Source organism: Neomonachus schauinslandi, chromosome 14 (assembly GCF_002201575.2).
Source record: "Neomonachus schauinslandi chromosome 14, ASM220157v2, whole genome shotgun sequence".
Taxonomy (NCBI): domain Eukaryota; kingdom Metazoa; phylum Chordata; class Mammalia; order Carnivora; family Phocidae; genus Neomonachus; species Neomonachus schauinslandi.
Genome location: NC_058416.1, coordinates 25,937,969 through 25,953,718, shown reverse-complemented (window position 1 = coordinate 25,953,718; position 15,750 = coordinate 25,937,969). Strand labels below are relative to the sequence as shown.

Genomic DNA, 15,750 nt, shown 5'->3' with positions numbered 1-15,750 from the left:
ACTGGCGTGGCCTGCGCAGAAGGCTCTGTGTGTGGGAAAGGCCCGGAGGGGAGGGCCAGAGAGGGAAGGGACTTGGGGTGCTGGGCAGGCTTGCTGTGTGGCATGCTGAGATGTGCATCCCCCGAAGCCACAGAGCCGAAGCTCCCCTGAAGGGGAGAGGTGTCCCGGAGTCAGCCCTGTGTGAAGGGAACAGGCATGGCAAATTGGGGACGTGGACCCTGGATGGCAGGAAGGGGGTGTTTTGGCTGCCTTGGGGCCTGGCTTTGTTGGATCTGGCCTGTGAAGGGTGTCCTTGTCTTTGAAGTCATTCCCAGGGGACTGGGCTGGGAGTCACAGGCCGGAGATGGGTGAACGGTACTCGAATGTGGATTGTGCCCTAGTTTATCTCCCCAATACCATCTCCGTGCTTTTGTCACACGTCATCCGGGTGTTCTAGCCTGGCCTGTGGAGCTAAGGTGAATTCAGGAGACGGCGGTGGTGGTGGCGGCGGTGGGGTAAGGGGGGGTGATTAGAGTGGCAGGGCCATTCGTGAGGGTTATCCCAGGGGAGGTGAGTCCCAGGAACTTTGGGTCCAGCTGCTGTGTGGCGATAACAGGAGCAGAGTGCCCTGAGGTCAGCACTGTGGGGGAGCAGGGGGTGCACCTGGGGTATGTCAGCCCAAAGCATCTGGGAGAGATTCTGTTTGGGGTTTCCCTCTCAGAAGCAGCTGTGTGGGGACCCCAAGGCCACCTGGGAAACAATCAGGATCGTCCTTTGAAACAGTCACCAAAGGAGCTTGCAGGACTCTGTCCGCCATGCCGCTGTCGCTTGAATAGATTGCTGATACCCTTCTCTGGAAACTTCAAATAGAGTTTTGAAGCCACCCAAGAGAGTGGGTCTCATTACTTTATAAGACTCATCTAATTTTTCCCCCGAAAACTACTGTCCCTGATTTGCTATTATTCAACTTGGCTCAAAAAAAAAAAAAAGTCACTTTCTCCTCAAAGACCAAAGCTGAGGCCCACTGAGGAAAATCAAAGCAACGAGCCCCCAGCAGTTCCCAAAGAGGAATCTCCAAGAGGATCTGGGGTAACAGCGGCACCCTTGGCACAAATGTGGGTCTCCAGGGGAGTTCTTTGCCAGGGACGGGGGCAGTGTGGGGAAAGGACCTAGTCTGGTAAGTCATGGTCACAGGGCAGCTGTCCACCAGGGTCTGTCCACATCCAATCCACAGAAATGACCGAGCCCTGAGGCAACGCCACTCACCAGAAGTTTCTCCACTGCCGAAGTGGCTGGGAGGGTCAGCCTCACACCAGTGACCACCACATAGCACCAACAGACCATATTTTCCCAAAACGAGGGCCAGCAAAATCAAGCAGGGAACACATCTGAGCCCCCAGCATCCCACCAATCAATTTCGAACCCAAAAGTTGCAGTGTAGAGAAGGTATGTAACACACCTTTGCTGAATGGCACAGGGTCTGTGAAAGGTGAAAGGTTTGTAATGTACTGATTGCAAATTTCAAATTCTATAACCGCATAAAGTTAACCCTTTTCCTAACATGGAGAGTCAGCGGGGAGAACATAAAGAGAGGCTTATCCTTTAGATGGGATCCGGAAGAAGACTGAAAAGACTACAGGGGTCTCTGTGGTCTCCTGGCCACAGATTTTGCTGTCACACAAGTCCCAGCTCTGGCATTTTCCTCTCCATGTGCTTACGGGTGGCCAACTTGCCACAGGGAAGTGGACTGATCATCTGCAAACAGAGGCCACGGAGCCTCCCCATCTTCCCAGGGCGTGGTTGTGGTGACGGTCTCTGCAGTATGCCTAGGACAGCCCCTGGCATGCCGAGCATGCGCCAAGCAAAATAAAGAGGTGGCACTCCACTGGGGAGCTTCCACCTGGGGAAGGGGAGAGGTAGGTCAAGCAATCAAGGAGCCGAGGCCCCTCACTTCTGACTTACCCAGAACAGCTCTGCTCTCAACTGTGTTATATCTTGGCCTCCCACCTCATACTGTATTTCAGAAAATATTTTAGCTCTTAAAACGAGTTTGGAAATCCCTGCACCAGGTAAAGCCTAGTGTGCCTTCTAGCAAATACACTTGACATGTGTCTCGGATCCAGGTGGGACTCCGCCGAACGGAGCGAACGGAGATAAGGAGGGTCTCCTGTCTCCATCCCAGCCCTCTGTGCCCCGCTCTGACCCTCCCCTGACCCCCCTCCGCCCCCCACCTGCTCAGGCCCCTCACCTGAGGGCGGTAATACGCACCTGGTGAAGCGGACCTCACAGATATTGCACATGTATGGCTTCTCCCCGGTGTGGGTCCTCATGTGCCGAGGCAGCTTCCCGGCCCCCATGATGACTTTGTGGCAGATGGGGCACTGCTGGGAGGCCTTGGGTTTCAGCTTGCGCTCCTCCACCAGCGGCCAGGGCGGGAAGAGGCCCCCCAGGTGGGTGGCACTCAGGAAGTTGAGATAGGCACCGTAGTCACTCTCCGCCTTGATGGGGCCCAACGGCCCCCCAGGAAGGTCGGGGAACATGTCCTTGAAGAAGTCGCTAGGGAAGGGGGGTGGTGGGGGTGGGGGCAGCTCCTCCTTCTCCTCCTCCTTAATCTTCCGGTTCTTGATGACCAGGTCTAGTGGCCCACTGTCCATGGGCTGCTCGGGCAGCTGGGCGAAGGCACCGAAGTCCCCTGGCCAGAGGTGCGGGAAGAAGTCAGGGGCGAACGGAGATAAGGAGGGTCTCCTGTCAGTGATGTTGGCCTTGGGGTACAGATTCTCCCTCAGCAGAGATTCGATGGAGAAGTCCCGGATCACGCCCAGATGCCCGGGGCCGCCAGCCTGGAAGGAGTCAGGGAAGTCCCTGGGTGTGTCCGAGTAGGCCTTCTCTGTGAGGTGGTCCGTCTTGGAAGGGCTTTGGTGGCAGTCGATGTCCTGGGGGTCAGGCAAGTTTTCTTGATCGGCAAAGTCCTCCGTGTCGTCATCCTCGTCCTCCTCCTCGTCCTCCTCCTCGTCCTCCTCATCCTCCTCGTCCTCGTCCTCCTCGTCATCGTCGTCGTCCTCCTTGTCGTCCTCCTCCCCGCCGTCCCCGCTGGGCTCCATGATCTCCAGACACACGTTCACGATGCACTGGATCTCCAGCATCCTGGCGGCGTTGAGGATGTGCTTGACATTGGAGGCGGTGATGGTGAGCGTGGAGGTGTAGGCGAAGTCCAGGATGGCTGCCAGGGCCTCGGGCTGGACGAAGTCGATCTCATAGACGTACGGCTGGCTGGCTAGGGCGCCGGCCGTGAACAGCTTCTTGAAGTACTTGCTGCAGGCCGCCAGGACGGAGCGGTGGGTGCGGTACTCCTGCTCCTGAACCACCAGGAGCACGTCGCAGAGCAGGCCGTCATGCCGCTGCTCGTTCAGGCTGCACAGGACCTCACTGCTGTGGTTGGGGAAGGGAATGCCGATCAGCTCGTCGATGCCATTGGCCATGGTCTCAGCCAGAGCCCTGCAGGGACACACAGAGAGGAGACCGGGGTTAGAGGCGTCGTCCGGGAGGGGAGTCCAGGCGCTGGGGTCCCCCCTGGGAAGCCAGGCTGGTGGGTGGGCTGGCCACAGCACCTCTGCCTTTGCTTAGGGTCTCCCCCTCCACCAGGAGGGTGGCCCTCCTCCCTCTCGGCTTTGCCAAACCCCACCTGCAGTTCAGAGCCCAGCTGGCCAGCCAGGCTTTTCACTGTCCAATGCGCGGGCTCTCTCCTGGGACCCCGAAAGCTCTCGCAGTTAGGCTTCTCACTGGGCAGCTGGTATATGCCATGCCGCCAAGGCTGTGGAAGCTTCTCGAAAGCACATTTTCACTGAATTCCACTTGATTAACGTGAAGCTGCGAAACACGAGAATGGACGGCCACGTGAACCTCAACCTCTCTGTGTGCTATGGGGATGGCGTCCACCACTTACCCACACGACATCCGTGGGTCAAGGGCCACGGGGGGACAGTTCTCTCACCTCTCAGGGCTCCTGCTGGGAAAATGCTCTGGTTTTTTTCCCACAAAACCTCTGACTCAGGTAATGGATGAACATCTTGATCCTATTGGCTCCTGTTAGAAGTGGAGCTGGGGTGCGTCCCCTCACCATTTATGTTGAAGTCTTAACCCTTAGTATCTCAGAATGTGACTGTATTTGGAGGTAAGTCCTTTAAGGAGGTGATTAAAGTTACAACGAGGTCATATGAGTGAGCCCTCGCCTGGTCTGACTGGTATCCTTGTAGCAGGAGAGGAGACCACAGACACACATGGAGGGACCACCCCATGAAGACACAGCAAGAAAACAAGTCAAGAGAGAGGCCTCAGAAGAAACCAAACCCACAGACACCTTGACCTTGGACCTCCAGCCTCCAGAACCATGAGAAAATCGATCTCTGTTGTTGGAGCCCCCCTGCGTTTTCCTGCTTTGTTATGGCAGCCTGAGCATGGACACAGCCACTAGGAATCTGAAAACCGATTTTGTGGCCCATTTTCAGGATGGGAATGGGGGCATTATGGCCTATGTTTTGCCTTCTGGACCTTCCTTCTGGCTTCATCTTAGTTGATGAAGTTTCTCTTCTTTTGCCCATCTTGATCTTTTTTTTCTTTTAAATACTGACCTCTTATATATGTATATCTGTGAGCTGTTTCAGGTATAAATACACATTTAAATTCCGCATTAAATTCTAGTACATTATTAATGTATCATGTCTGTATTCTGTCACTCTCAGGGAAACGCATCCCCTGCAGGGAGAAGCCTCTTCTGAGACCCCTTAGCATTCCATATACAAAAAAGGAAGTGTGGCCAGTGAGAGCCACCAGGAGGGAAAAGTGCAGGATGGAGGACACTGGGTATTACCTCCCTGCAGGGAGCAAGACTCATAGCCCAAGTCATCAGGCTCAACCTGGACAAAAAACCACCTCAATTTTTATACCATCGCCTGGAGGACCCTTCTACTTAGGGCAAAGCTTGATTTTGGCCCATGTGTAAATCCTAGCAAAAGCCAGGCCCATACCCCGGTGCAATTACAGTGGAGAGAAAATAAAAACAAAAACAAAACCTGAAAACCCCGTGCCCCCATGAGAAGAGCTTTGGGGATCTCCACACATTTATCTTCTGGGTGTTTCTACCCTGGGAAGGCAGATGCAGTGGGAGGGGAGGAGTGAGGAGTGCCGAGCACACAGTATGTGCGCTGAATGGGGTCTGGAGGCACCAGGAGCCTGGCGGGAGTGCTGGGTGCTGGTGCTCCTTCCCCCTCCCATCCTCTCCCATCACCGAGGGCCCAAGGCTTCCCTGAGCGATCCCACTGGGGGGAGGGGCTCAGGAGGTTTCCCAGAGTGAAGGCCTTGCTGTCTTCCCGCCTTCTCATCTTTAAAAGGGCCAGAGACCCCACAGGCCATGCATTCATTCCCTAAATCATCACTGGGTTTCTCCCTGTGCCAGGCCCTGCCCTGACTTCTGGGGACGCACAGAGAGTAGACCAAGAAAGCCCCTGCTCTAACCCAGCTTTACAGAGACATTAACTGTGATAAAGATACAGCAAGATTCACCAAAGAGGAATGAGAGCTCCCTACACACCTCTCAGAATGGCTAAAATAAAAATAGTGATAACATTAAATGCTGGCGAGGATGTGGGGAAACTGGACCACTCAGCCATTGCTGGTGGGCATGTAAAATGGTACAGCCTCCCTGGAAAACAATTTGGTGGTTTCTTAAAAAACTAAATATGTAACTACCATATGACCCAGAAAGGACTCGTGAGCATTTATCCCAGAGAAATAAAAACTTAGGTCCACACAACCTCAATGCAAATGTTCCCAGCCGCTTTGTGCATAGTAGTCAGTAACTGGAAAGAACCCAGATGTCCTTCAATGGGTGAATGGTTCACCAAGCTGCAGCGCATCCATACCAGGGAGGACTAGTCAGCAATCAAAAGGAATGAGCTACTGATGCATAAAAATCCCTGGATAAGCCAGAGTGAAAAAAGCCAATACCGATAGGTTACATCCTATATGATTCCATTTACATAACGTTCTTGAGGCGGCATAATTAGAGATGGAGAGCATGGGAGGGGTTGCTAGTGGCTAAGGAAGGGCTGGGGCAGGAAGGAGGTGGGCGTGGTTATAAAAGGCAACATGAGGGACCCTCCTGGTGATGGGAATGTCCTGTATCTAGACTGGTCAATATCATAGTTGATGTCATACTGTGATCTTGAAAGATGTTACCATTGGAGAAAGCTAGGTAAAATAGACATGGGATATCTGGATTATTTCTTAAAACTACATGTGAATCAACAACTTACATCAAAAATAAAAAGCTTAAGTTAAAAAATCAAATGATAGGAAACAACCTAAACCAATCAATAAATCTTCTTCCACCCCAATGTTATTTATCATCTATCTATAGTAGTGGGTGAGGTGGTGGCGAGAGGGAGACTACTTTACTCAGAGTGGTCAGGGAAGGCCTCCTTGAGGAAGTGTCCTTTGCCTGGATGGTGAGAAGGATCCAGTCATGGGACGATGTAGGGAACAGTGTTCCAGGCTGTGGGAACAGCAAGTGCAAAGTGGGCAGACCCACCAAGGCACTCTAGGTCTGGGGTTCTGCTCTGAATGGCCCCATTTAACTTGGTTCTTGTCTACTGAAAGAACTTCTACATCTCTCTGGGAGGCTCGGGTCCCCCTGAGGTCCTGTGTAGGACTCCCCTCTTTCTCTCTGACCAGGGAGGGCATCCCCAGGCTGCAGGCCTCAACTGTCTATGCCACAGAGAGAATTCTGAGGCTCCTTCCTTCCCTGACACGCCAGGCCTCCCTGCTGTCATGTGGGGGCCAGAGGGAAAGTGGAGGGCTTAAGGATGCCTGGCAAGCTGAGAGGCTCCAGGCTGGGTGGCTCCTTCATGGCTGCCATGCCTGCTGTGGGTCCCAGGTGGGCTGCTCTGTTGCAGCCAGGTGCAACATGACCTTCTGTGCAGTGAGGGGGGCCCCGAGGACCCTGGTCCCCACCATCTTGGCCCCCAGCTTCCTGCTTTAGACACTCAGGCCTCCTGGGGAGGATAGGGCCAGGCCAATCTCGGCCAGCACCTTCTCTCCGCAGGCCAAGTGCCTGCCCTACGCAATGGGGTTCCCAAATGAGGGATCAGGACCATCATCTGCCCTCAGGCCTGCTCATCTTCACAACAACTGGGATTTAGCTCCTATAATCATCACCGTCCCTATCTTACAAAGGAGGAGAAGGAGAATCACAGAGACATTAAGTTAAGGCATAAAGATCTGAGTCCGAAAGCTGGTTCCCCAGGCCAAGCTCTTAACAACAAATGATCTACCTCTTACCTCTCCACAAAGGCCACCAAGAAGGGCCAGTAGTCCCTGCTATTGCTCGAGGGGCCCAGACTCCAGGCATTCAGAGATGCTGAGGGGTGCCTCTGTGCAGGAGGGGTGGGAAGGATTTGGGTCGGCAGGGGAGGTTGGCCCTACTTTCTCAGGAGGGCCAAGCAGGCAGGGGCAGCAGGTGGATGAAGGCTTGGCCGGCCTCAGCAGCTGCAGCATCAGGAAGACTTCCGAAGCAAGCTCCAGGATGCTGCTTTCCTCAGAATGGGCAGAGTGGCTCTGAGACCCCAGAGGGGGCCCTGGAACTCACCCACTTGTTCCCGGGCAGCCTCCTCTGCTCCGTGCAAGCAGCCCCCTTGGGGGTGGTTCTGGCAAAGCTCTGCCAGGTGAGGGGGGAGGAGGGGAGAGGAGGAAATGGAGCTGAGGCTCCATCAGGCTTTTCCATCGTAACTTCTGAGCTGACTGCCCACAGCACTGATCTCAAATGTGCTCCACATCCTAGCTCTGTATCCTCTTCCCTCTAACCCTCTGACATGAATCCTGCTTCTCAGCCTCCGTGCCTTTGCTCATGCTGAGCTCCTGGCTGGAGAGCACCCAGCACCCCACACGTCCAGCATCCTCCTTCTCCAGGAGGCCCCATCCCACCCACACTTCAAGACTCCACTCAGATGACCCTTTGTCTGTCTCTCAATTCAGATGCCAGGCCTCTCCAGCCTTTAGATCTCCTGAACCCCGGATGACTCCTGCCATTTATCTCACTCTACCTTGTACTGTAACTTATTTTCTGTGTCTTGGTGTTTCTGCTAGATTGTAAGCCGCTTGAGGACAGACTGTCATTACGATACTTAGCACAGTCCTGGCATGCAGTTGGTGAAGGTCTACGGCAGGGGCCCAGCAGCACCGAAATTACTGTTGTGCAGGTTGTTCACTATACAATGGCACTGCCTCTAAGGGCAGACACAAAGATGTCCCCCACCCCATGATTCTTGCCTTCCGGTAGCAAGGGCTCATGCCCTTGTGTGGTCCCCCTCTTCATGAATAGGGCTGACCTGTGTAACCAATGGGATTTGTGGACTTGATGGCATGTGACTTCTGAGAGGAGGTCATCAAAGGCATTCTGGGGGAAGCCAGCTGCCATGTTAGGGGGACACTCAACACTCAAGCAGCCCTATGGAGAGGTACACATGGCAAGGGACTGTGGCGTCCTACCAGCAGCCAGCACCAGCTCACCAGTTGTGTGAATGAGCCACTGTGAGAGTGGGTCCTCCAGCCCCAGGCAAGCCTTCAGATGACAGCCTGGCTGCAGCTCTCTGAAAGATGCTGAACCCGAGCCACCTGGCTGAGCTGCTCCTGAATTCCTGACCCACAGACACTGTGAGACAGCAAATGTTTACTCTCGGTTTAAGTTTCTAAATTTTAGAGTGATTTGTTATGCAGCAGTAGGTAGCTAACACGGGCACTATTGACTTCATAGACATTCTAGATCTGCAATATTTAGCAGATGGCGGAGAAAAGCTTCAGTCTAACAAAATGAGTGTATTACAGGGCTGTTTTGATAGATGCAAGTAGACACGGTGAGGAAATGGCACCTTCCCCAAATTCCCACCAAGCTACCATATGGGCAGCAGGGTCCTCGCACTCAGAGACACATTCTCATCTCAGATGATGGCTTGTAAATGAAACTGTGACTGTTAAATATCAAGTCAAAATCAGTAAAACCTCAGAAAATCAGTTCTTTATGGAGAGCCAAGTTTTCTTGCTTGTTAAGGGCTTATTCCTTTAAAGACAAAAATGCTTTAAATGTTTCTCAGAGAAAATTCTTATAATTCCTTAAGCTTTCTCCCACCTTTTAAAATAGAGGAGATGAAACCCATTGAACTGTAGGTTGGTGGTCAGTGTCTCATCGGAGCCCACTGAGGAATGGAGGGTGGCTGTCCCTACACTAAATGTCCCATCTCCTCTGCTCTTGGAACCATGTCTGCTGGGACTGGGAATCAGGAACCCTTCGCTGTGTGACTTTGGGAGGCCCCTCTGCCTCTCTGGGCTACTGTTTCTTCATCTTACCATCTCAGCGTCATGAAAACCTGATAACTATTGTCACGATTTGAAGCTACAGGTGCAAAACGGAGATGAGGACAGGGCAACAGGCCTGTGTGACCGTGGACACGAAGGCTGGCCTGCCTACCCAGTAGTGACTTCTCACTGTGCCTTGGTCCAGAGCTTTTGTCCCATTCCTGGAGGAGCGCATGTAACCATGTCACTGGGGGCTGTTTTTCCAGGCAGGAGGTGGGGTTGTGTTTGCTATTTCATTGTCTCTTTGGGAAGAAGTGCCCCCTCAGTGCACTCTGGGAGCTTCCCTGGTGACCCTAAGATTCCCATGCCCTGGAGGGCCTGTAGACAGCAGTGTCCCCAAGGGGATGCCATGCCATGCCCCCACCTTCCCACCCAGGCCCTCTATCCCCATCCTCTATCCCCTCCATCGCCCAAGCCAGAGCAGTCCTGTCTCCAAGAATAACATACTCAGGAAAGAGAATTACACACACACACACGCACGCACGCACACACACACACACACAAAACCAAACAAAAACTCTCAGCAGCCAGGAGAGGCATAATGCAAAATATAAACCTCTGGTTGGGAGGGGATAGAAAAAAATCATAGATCAGAAATAAAGGGGGAAGTGGGAGAGAGGGGAAGAGGAGCTTAGAGATGGAGGAAGGAGGTGACAAGGAAGAACACAGGATGGGTGAAATCTTCTCCCATGTGGTCATCATTCCAGAGGACCTCCCCTGGGCCTCTGCACTCCGGGGAAGGTTCTAGAGCCCAGGGATGTCTGAGCAGCCCTGTCTGACCAAAGCAACACTTCTCATCTCTGGGCCTCTGTTTATTCAACTGTAGAATGAGAACATCACGCGCCCCGGGTACAGTGTTTGCATCCCTCCCCCAACCAACCAGGAGGAGGGGGCATGCCCTCAGTGTACTAGCTAAAGAGGGGAGGAGGTGCTCCTATAAGTGAAATTGAAAAGTGGTGGGGGCTGGGCGATTGGAAGAGGCCACCAAGGCCTTCGACCCATAGGAATGCCTTATAAAAACCTGGCTTTAGGGGCACCTGGGTGGGTCAGTTGGTTAAGTGTCCAACTCAGGTCATGATCTCAGGATCCTGACATTGAGCCCTGCATCAGGCTCCAGGCTGAGTGTGGAGCCTGTTTAAGATTCTCTCCCTCCTTCTGCCCCTCCCCACCTCCTCCCCCGGCTCACACTCTCTCTCTCTCTCAAAAAAAAAAAAAAGAAGAAGGAAAGGAAGGAAGGAAGGAAGGAAGGAAGGAAGGAAGGAAGAAAGAAAGAAAGAAAGAAAGAAAGAAAGAAAGAAAGAAAGAAAGAAAGAAAGAAAGAAAGAAAAGAAAGAAAGGAGAAACGTGGCTTTAGAAGTCCTCCAGTACAAATTTCTTGAATGTGACATGAATTTTTGTATTATTTTGTGTCCTGTTCTAATAACCAGTCAAGCAAGCCAGCTAGCATTTACAATAATAATCGATACTAGCTACCATTTACGGATGGCTCACAATATGTCAGTCGTTGTACCTCAAGTTCTTCCGCAGCTGACAGGTAAGGTACCTATATTTTATCTGAAAGGTGCCTATATTTTATCCTCACCTCCAATTTAGAGATCCAGAAACCGGTATGGAGAGAGTAAGTGAGTTGCCAATGCCACAAGCCGGCAAGTGTCGGAGCAGGACTTGAACCCAGAGGCACTTGGTGCCAACACTCATATTCATTCCCCTCCACCACGCTGCCTTCTACAAAGTCCAACGGGGATTTGAACCCTTCCCCCCAAAGGTTGTCTCTTACTTTAGAGATTTACCAGAGCCAGGGCTGAGGGGTGTGTGCCGGGGGGCTGAGACCCATGCGTGTCAGGGGGGCTCAGTACCAAGTACAAATGAGAGGTATGGACAGAAAGGCACTGGACCCCCATGGCCTGGGCGATCAGGCCCGGCTTTCTGCACTGTGCAGGATAGAGAGGATTTCACCGGGCAGAGGGGCAGGAAGACCCTGTCCCACATCATTCAGATCTGGAAGGCTTTAGGTTTCCAGAATCCCCTCTGAAACTATGTTTAACCTGGATCCCAAGCGGGATCATGCAAGAAGCGGTTTTCAGCCCGCAGATGCCTGAAGTGGATTGATGGCCTTCTGAGACCCCGAGGCCCTACTCGGAGTGGTGGAAGGTGAGGCCCCATTCTCAGACTGCCTGGATCCACATCCCGGCTCCCCCAGTGATGGCCCCTGGGACTCGGTATTACCCTCCTCGAGCTCAGTTTCCTCATCTGTACAATGCGGATGATAGTCAAGTCTACCTCTCAGAGTCGTCCTGTGGATCAGATGAGGACAGGCACATGAAGTGCCCCCTGGTACATAGTAAGAGCTTGACCTATAATGATGAAGTCCAGGACACAGACCCCTAACAGATGTCTTGGCGGAGGGAAGTAGGACCTTACCGGGAACTATTTTGGCTTTTGCATAGTTTTCTAAAGTCCACACTATTTAAGCACCTCTCCCAAAGATACCCCGAGAACAGCCCTTACTTGCTCCCGGGGCCTCCCGGGGCACGTGGAGGGTGTCATAATCTTCCAAGGCCCTTCCATGGCTCCTGTCTCATGTACTTCTAACCCAGGAAGTAGGCAAGGCTGGCATACACTTTATGCCCATTTTACAGATGAGGAAAATGAGGCACAGACAGGAGCCTGTGCCCAAGGTCACACAACGAATTAGTTCCAGAGTTAGAACTTGCACCAGGGAGTTCAGATGCCCCAACCTCTGCCCTTTTGATAGATTACAGCATCCCCCTGTGAGGTGCAGGGTTGCCCCGCTAGTCGGGGACCCATGTTCTCGGACTGGTTTTACCGGGAACGAGCCGTGCATGGTAGGCAAATGACTTCTGCTGCTGCCCTCAGTTTGCTTATCTGGGAAACAGGGAAGTAATTGCCTAGATCTCACCTGCTCTAAGGCAGGGTCTGCTTCTTCAATGTCTGGGTCATTTTCAGGATGCCATCAAACAGCCAAATGAATGAGGTCAGTTCAAATGCACTGTGGGGATAAACTTGAAGTCGTAAAGGGCGGTGGGGTGGTTCCAACCCTCTGCCTTAGGGACACCTAACATTTGAACAGAGCCCTGTCATTCATAAGACACTTATATTCATTCATTTCATCCTTATTATGATCCCCATTTGATGGGGATCAGAGAGGCTAAGTGACCTGCCCCAAGTCACACAGTTAGAAAACAGGTGGGACTTGACGCCTACTCCAGTCCCATCTCCTTGTCTTCCATGGCTGCCTTGGTGGTGTGATTTTGGGGACAGTTCTATTGCTTTGATCTACAAGCCCAGTACCTCCCTGAATCCTGCTCAGTTCAGCAAATCTGGGGCTCAGGATGATGCTTCTATCTGCCAAACCCCCCAGGGCAGGCTGGCCCCAGCTGACAGACTCCGCTGCCCTGGGAGCAGCCCCACTGGTCTCGAGACCCAGCTCCTCCCCGTCCTGGGCCCGGAGTTTCAAAGCCACCTGGCAGAATTGTGGCTGTGGTGAAGGTGAGGGGGCCGCACAGGGGCCAAGAAGGGAAGAAGGGATGTGGCTTTCTTTTCCAGACCTGGGAATGAGGCTGGGCTGCAGCCTTCTGCATCCTATGGGCAGGGTCTTGCTCCCCGTGGTCTGGGTAGGCCCTGAAACCTGCAAGGGACTGGTGCGCCAGAGCAAAAGAGGGGCAGGGAGGCCTGACCCAAGCAGCTGGCTAGTCCCACAGACCTTCGGGCGTGCCCCACCCGGCCCTTGGCAGGTCCCCTAAGCAGGGCAGCCACACCCCTTGGCCCTGGAATGCCCCGGGGCCTCAGCTGCCCCAGAAGCTACAGCCAGACTCGTGGGCTGGGAGGCTGAGCCGGGCTACTTCAGCTTCCAGCCTGCCTGCCGGAGAACCCCAGGCAGGGTGCCCACAGCTGGGAGAAGCTGGCCCCACCTGCTCGGCCACCCTGCCAGGACACACCCAGGGCCCACAGTCCCCGGCGCGCCTCGGGCCTGGGGCTTGGAGCGGGTTGGTTTCTGTGAAATGAGTTCTGAGCTTCCCTCCCCTGCCAAAGGTGCTGGCCACGCCAGGAGTTTCCTGACAACTGGAATTCAGCTCCCCCCACCCTGCCTCACACAAGTGTGTCTCCCCTTCTCTTCCCCCCAATACCTCGTCCCCCCCCATCCACAGGACAAGACATGTGAGGGCCAGGCCAGGGCCAGGCCTGACAGTCAGGCCCTCCTGGGTTCTCATCCCGGCCATGGCCAGAGTTTTCCTGTCCCTGCGGCTAGGGGACTGAGTGTTTTTCTCCTGTGATCAGTTGCTCGGGGTCCTGCTTCACTGTTCTCTGCTGAAGCCTCTGAGTCAACAATGCTTCGTGCCTGTCCAGTTCGATATTCTGCGAGGCCTGTCCTCATCTGCTTTTCTCCATGCATTTTCCTAGGATCCCTGGGACAGAAGGAATTACTTGGCCCACTTTGCTGATGAGAAACCTAAGCTTATGCTGGTAAACACACTTGCCCAAGGTCACAGAACTAGGTAAGTGGCAGAGACCCCCCGACCTCCTGCCTTTGGCCCAGACTCTGTCCCCTGTATCGTGCTGTATCCCTTGCCAACGCCCACCCTCACCATCATCACCACTTCCATCTCCCCCCACACCCTGCATTGGTTTGGTTTGATCAGAGCAAGGTCTAGGACCACCCATAGGGGTTGAAGTAGGGGCAAAAGCCAGGTGGGCTTCTTTCCTCTTAAATTCTTACGGGGGTGAAACATGCTCTAGGGGACAGACTTGAGGGGTACCTAGGAGGGTGGCCTGAGAGATGGGCAAGGAAGAATGAGGGGCGGCTCCATACCCGGACATTGGTGATGGAGGGGCACAGAGGTATATGAGTGTCAGAGCTGCTCAGTTACCCCCTAGAGGAACCCCTTCTTCTTGGCAGCAGCTGCCTGCAAGCATCTAGGTGAACCCAAAGTGGGTATGTGGAGGCATTGCCCCCAACCCCTCGCCCAGGGGGTGGTTTGAAGCCTTTTACTTTGCAAAGTACTTTCACCTCCTTGATATTGTACCCATTTTGCAGATAAGGAAACAGAAGTAAAGTAAGGTCAAGGTCATAAAGCAATGTGGTTAAAAAACTGTTGAAGAACTCACATATGCGCCCCCCCCCCCCAACAAGGCCATTGATTTTTCTACTGCTATGCAGTAACCTTGCAGGAAAGATAGAAAGAGTGGGTTCTCTAAGGGGCTGCATGGCCTCAGGAACATAATGAGGGCCCTCTCCAGTGAGCTGGAGGGAGGCTGGAGGGGCTGGGGGCCGGCAGAGCACCCAGCAGGAGGGTCCCCCTGCTGACGGCTGGAGCACTGACCGGTGGCCCGTGGGAGTCTGGGCCAGACAAATAAAGTGGTGCCCCTTCAAGCTGCTGTTCTTTCATTATTTATTCATCCTTTATTTATTAGAGGATGAGGTGAAAGGGGGTAGGGAAGACTTGTTTTCTTTTAAGAAAAATTGCACACCTCTTTATGCTCAAAATAAAGGATTTACTACTTGTGTTTATTACAGGTGATTTCCTGAGCCAGAAAACTCCTTGGGAGGCTTATTAAACCTTATTAAGCCACTGAAAATTTAGATAATAAAATAAATCACTCGTCTCCCATAAACAGCCCCAGGCCCAGTGTTAGCAAGTTTCAGAGTCTCAGCTGCTTCTGGTGGCCTTTTCGGGTGCATCAGGACATCAGCCTGGGCACCACAGTGCTGGGGGTGGTGGGGGGCGCCAGCCCTCTGGGAGCACTCTTCTCTTCAGCATCTCTGTCCAGAGATGCTGTCTCCTGTGGGGGAGGGGGAACGGTTTCGATTTTGTTAGTTGTTTAAGGGGTTGCGTGTGGACTCTTGGGTTAAGTGGCACCCGATTTCCACTCTTCCTGGGGATATTTTAGTGTCTCTTCTAGAAGGTACCAAGGTGGCTTGCAGAGCTGGCCATCCTCTGCATGCGCTCTGCCTGCTCATCACCGTGACCCACGTGCGCCAAGGGCTTCCCTTTACAAGGGGAAAGAAGGGAAAGCCGGGGCCAGCCGAGAGGGCCACAGCTGGGGCGGAGAAAGGCCGAGCTGGTTTTGGGAAAGAGCATGAGGACTAAGGGCTGAGAAATGCCCGGGTGTGTCGTCTGCAAGGAGGTGCTAAGGAAGTGCCATCCAAGTCAGCGTTTACAATTAATCTCTGCCCTGCCGCTGAGTTCCAGGTGACCTTGGGCCAGCCAAGTTCCCTCTCCGGGCTTCTGTTTCTTCTTTAACGGAAGACCAGGAGGCTGCTCTCCTCAGACTGGACTGTTCTATGCTGTCCTCCAGCTAATCCACTGAAACACTCGGGTTCCAGGCTTGATCCTTGGATTCCAA

At 53.3% G+C, this 15,750-nt stretch overlaps 1 protein-coding gene across 1 annotated transcript in view; it reads right to left on the bottom strand.

Moving 5' to 3' along the window:
* The window catches only part of ZBTB7C (zinc finger and BTB domain containing 7C), a 106,564-nt gene that overhangs the window by 10,069 nt on the left and 80,745 nt on the right, over window positions 1–15,750 (bottom strand). Inside the window, exon 2 of the mRNA XM_021686110.1 lies at window positions 2,248–3,474. Coding sequence (XP_021541785.1) covers window positions 2,248–3,458 — 1,211 coding nt within the window. The 5' untranslated portion in view covers window positions 3,459–3,474. The remainder of the gene's footprint in view (window positions 1–2,247; window positions 3,475–15,750) is intronic.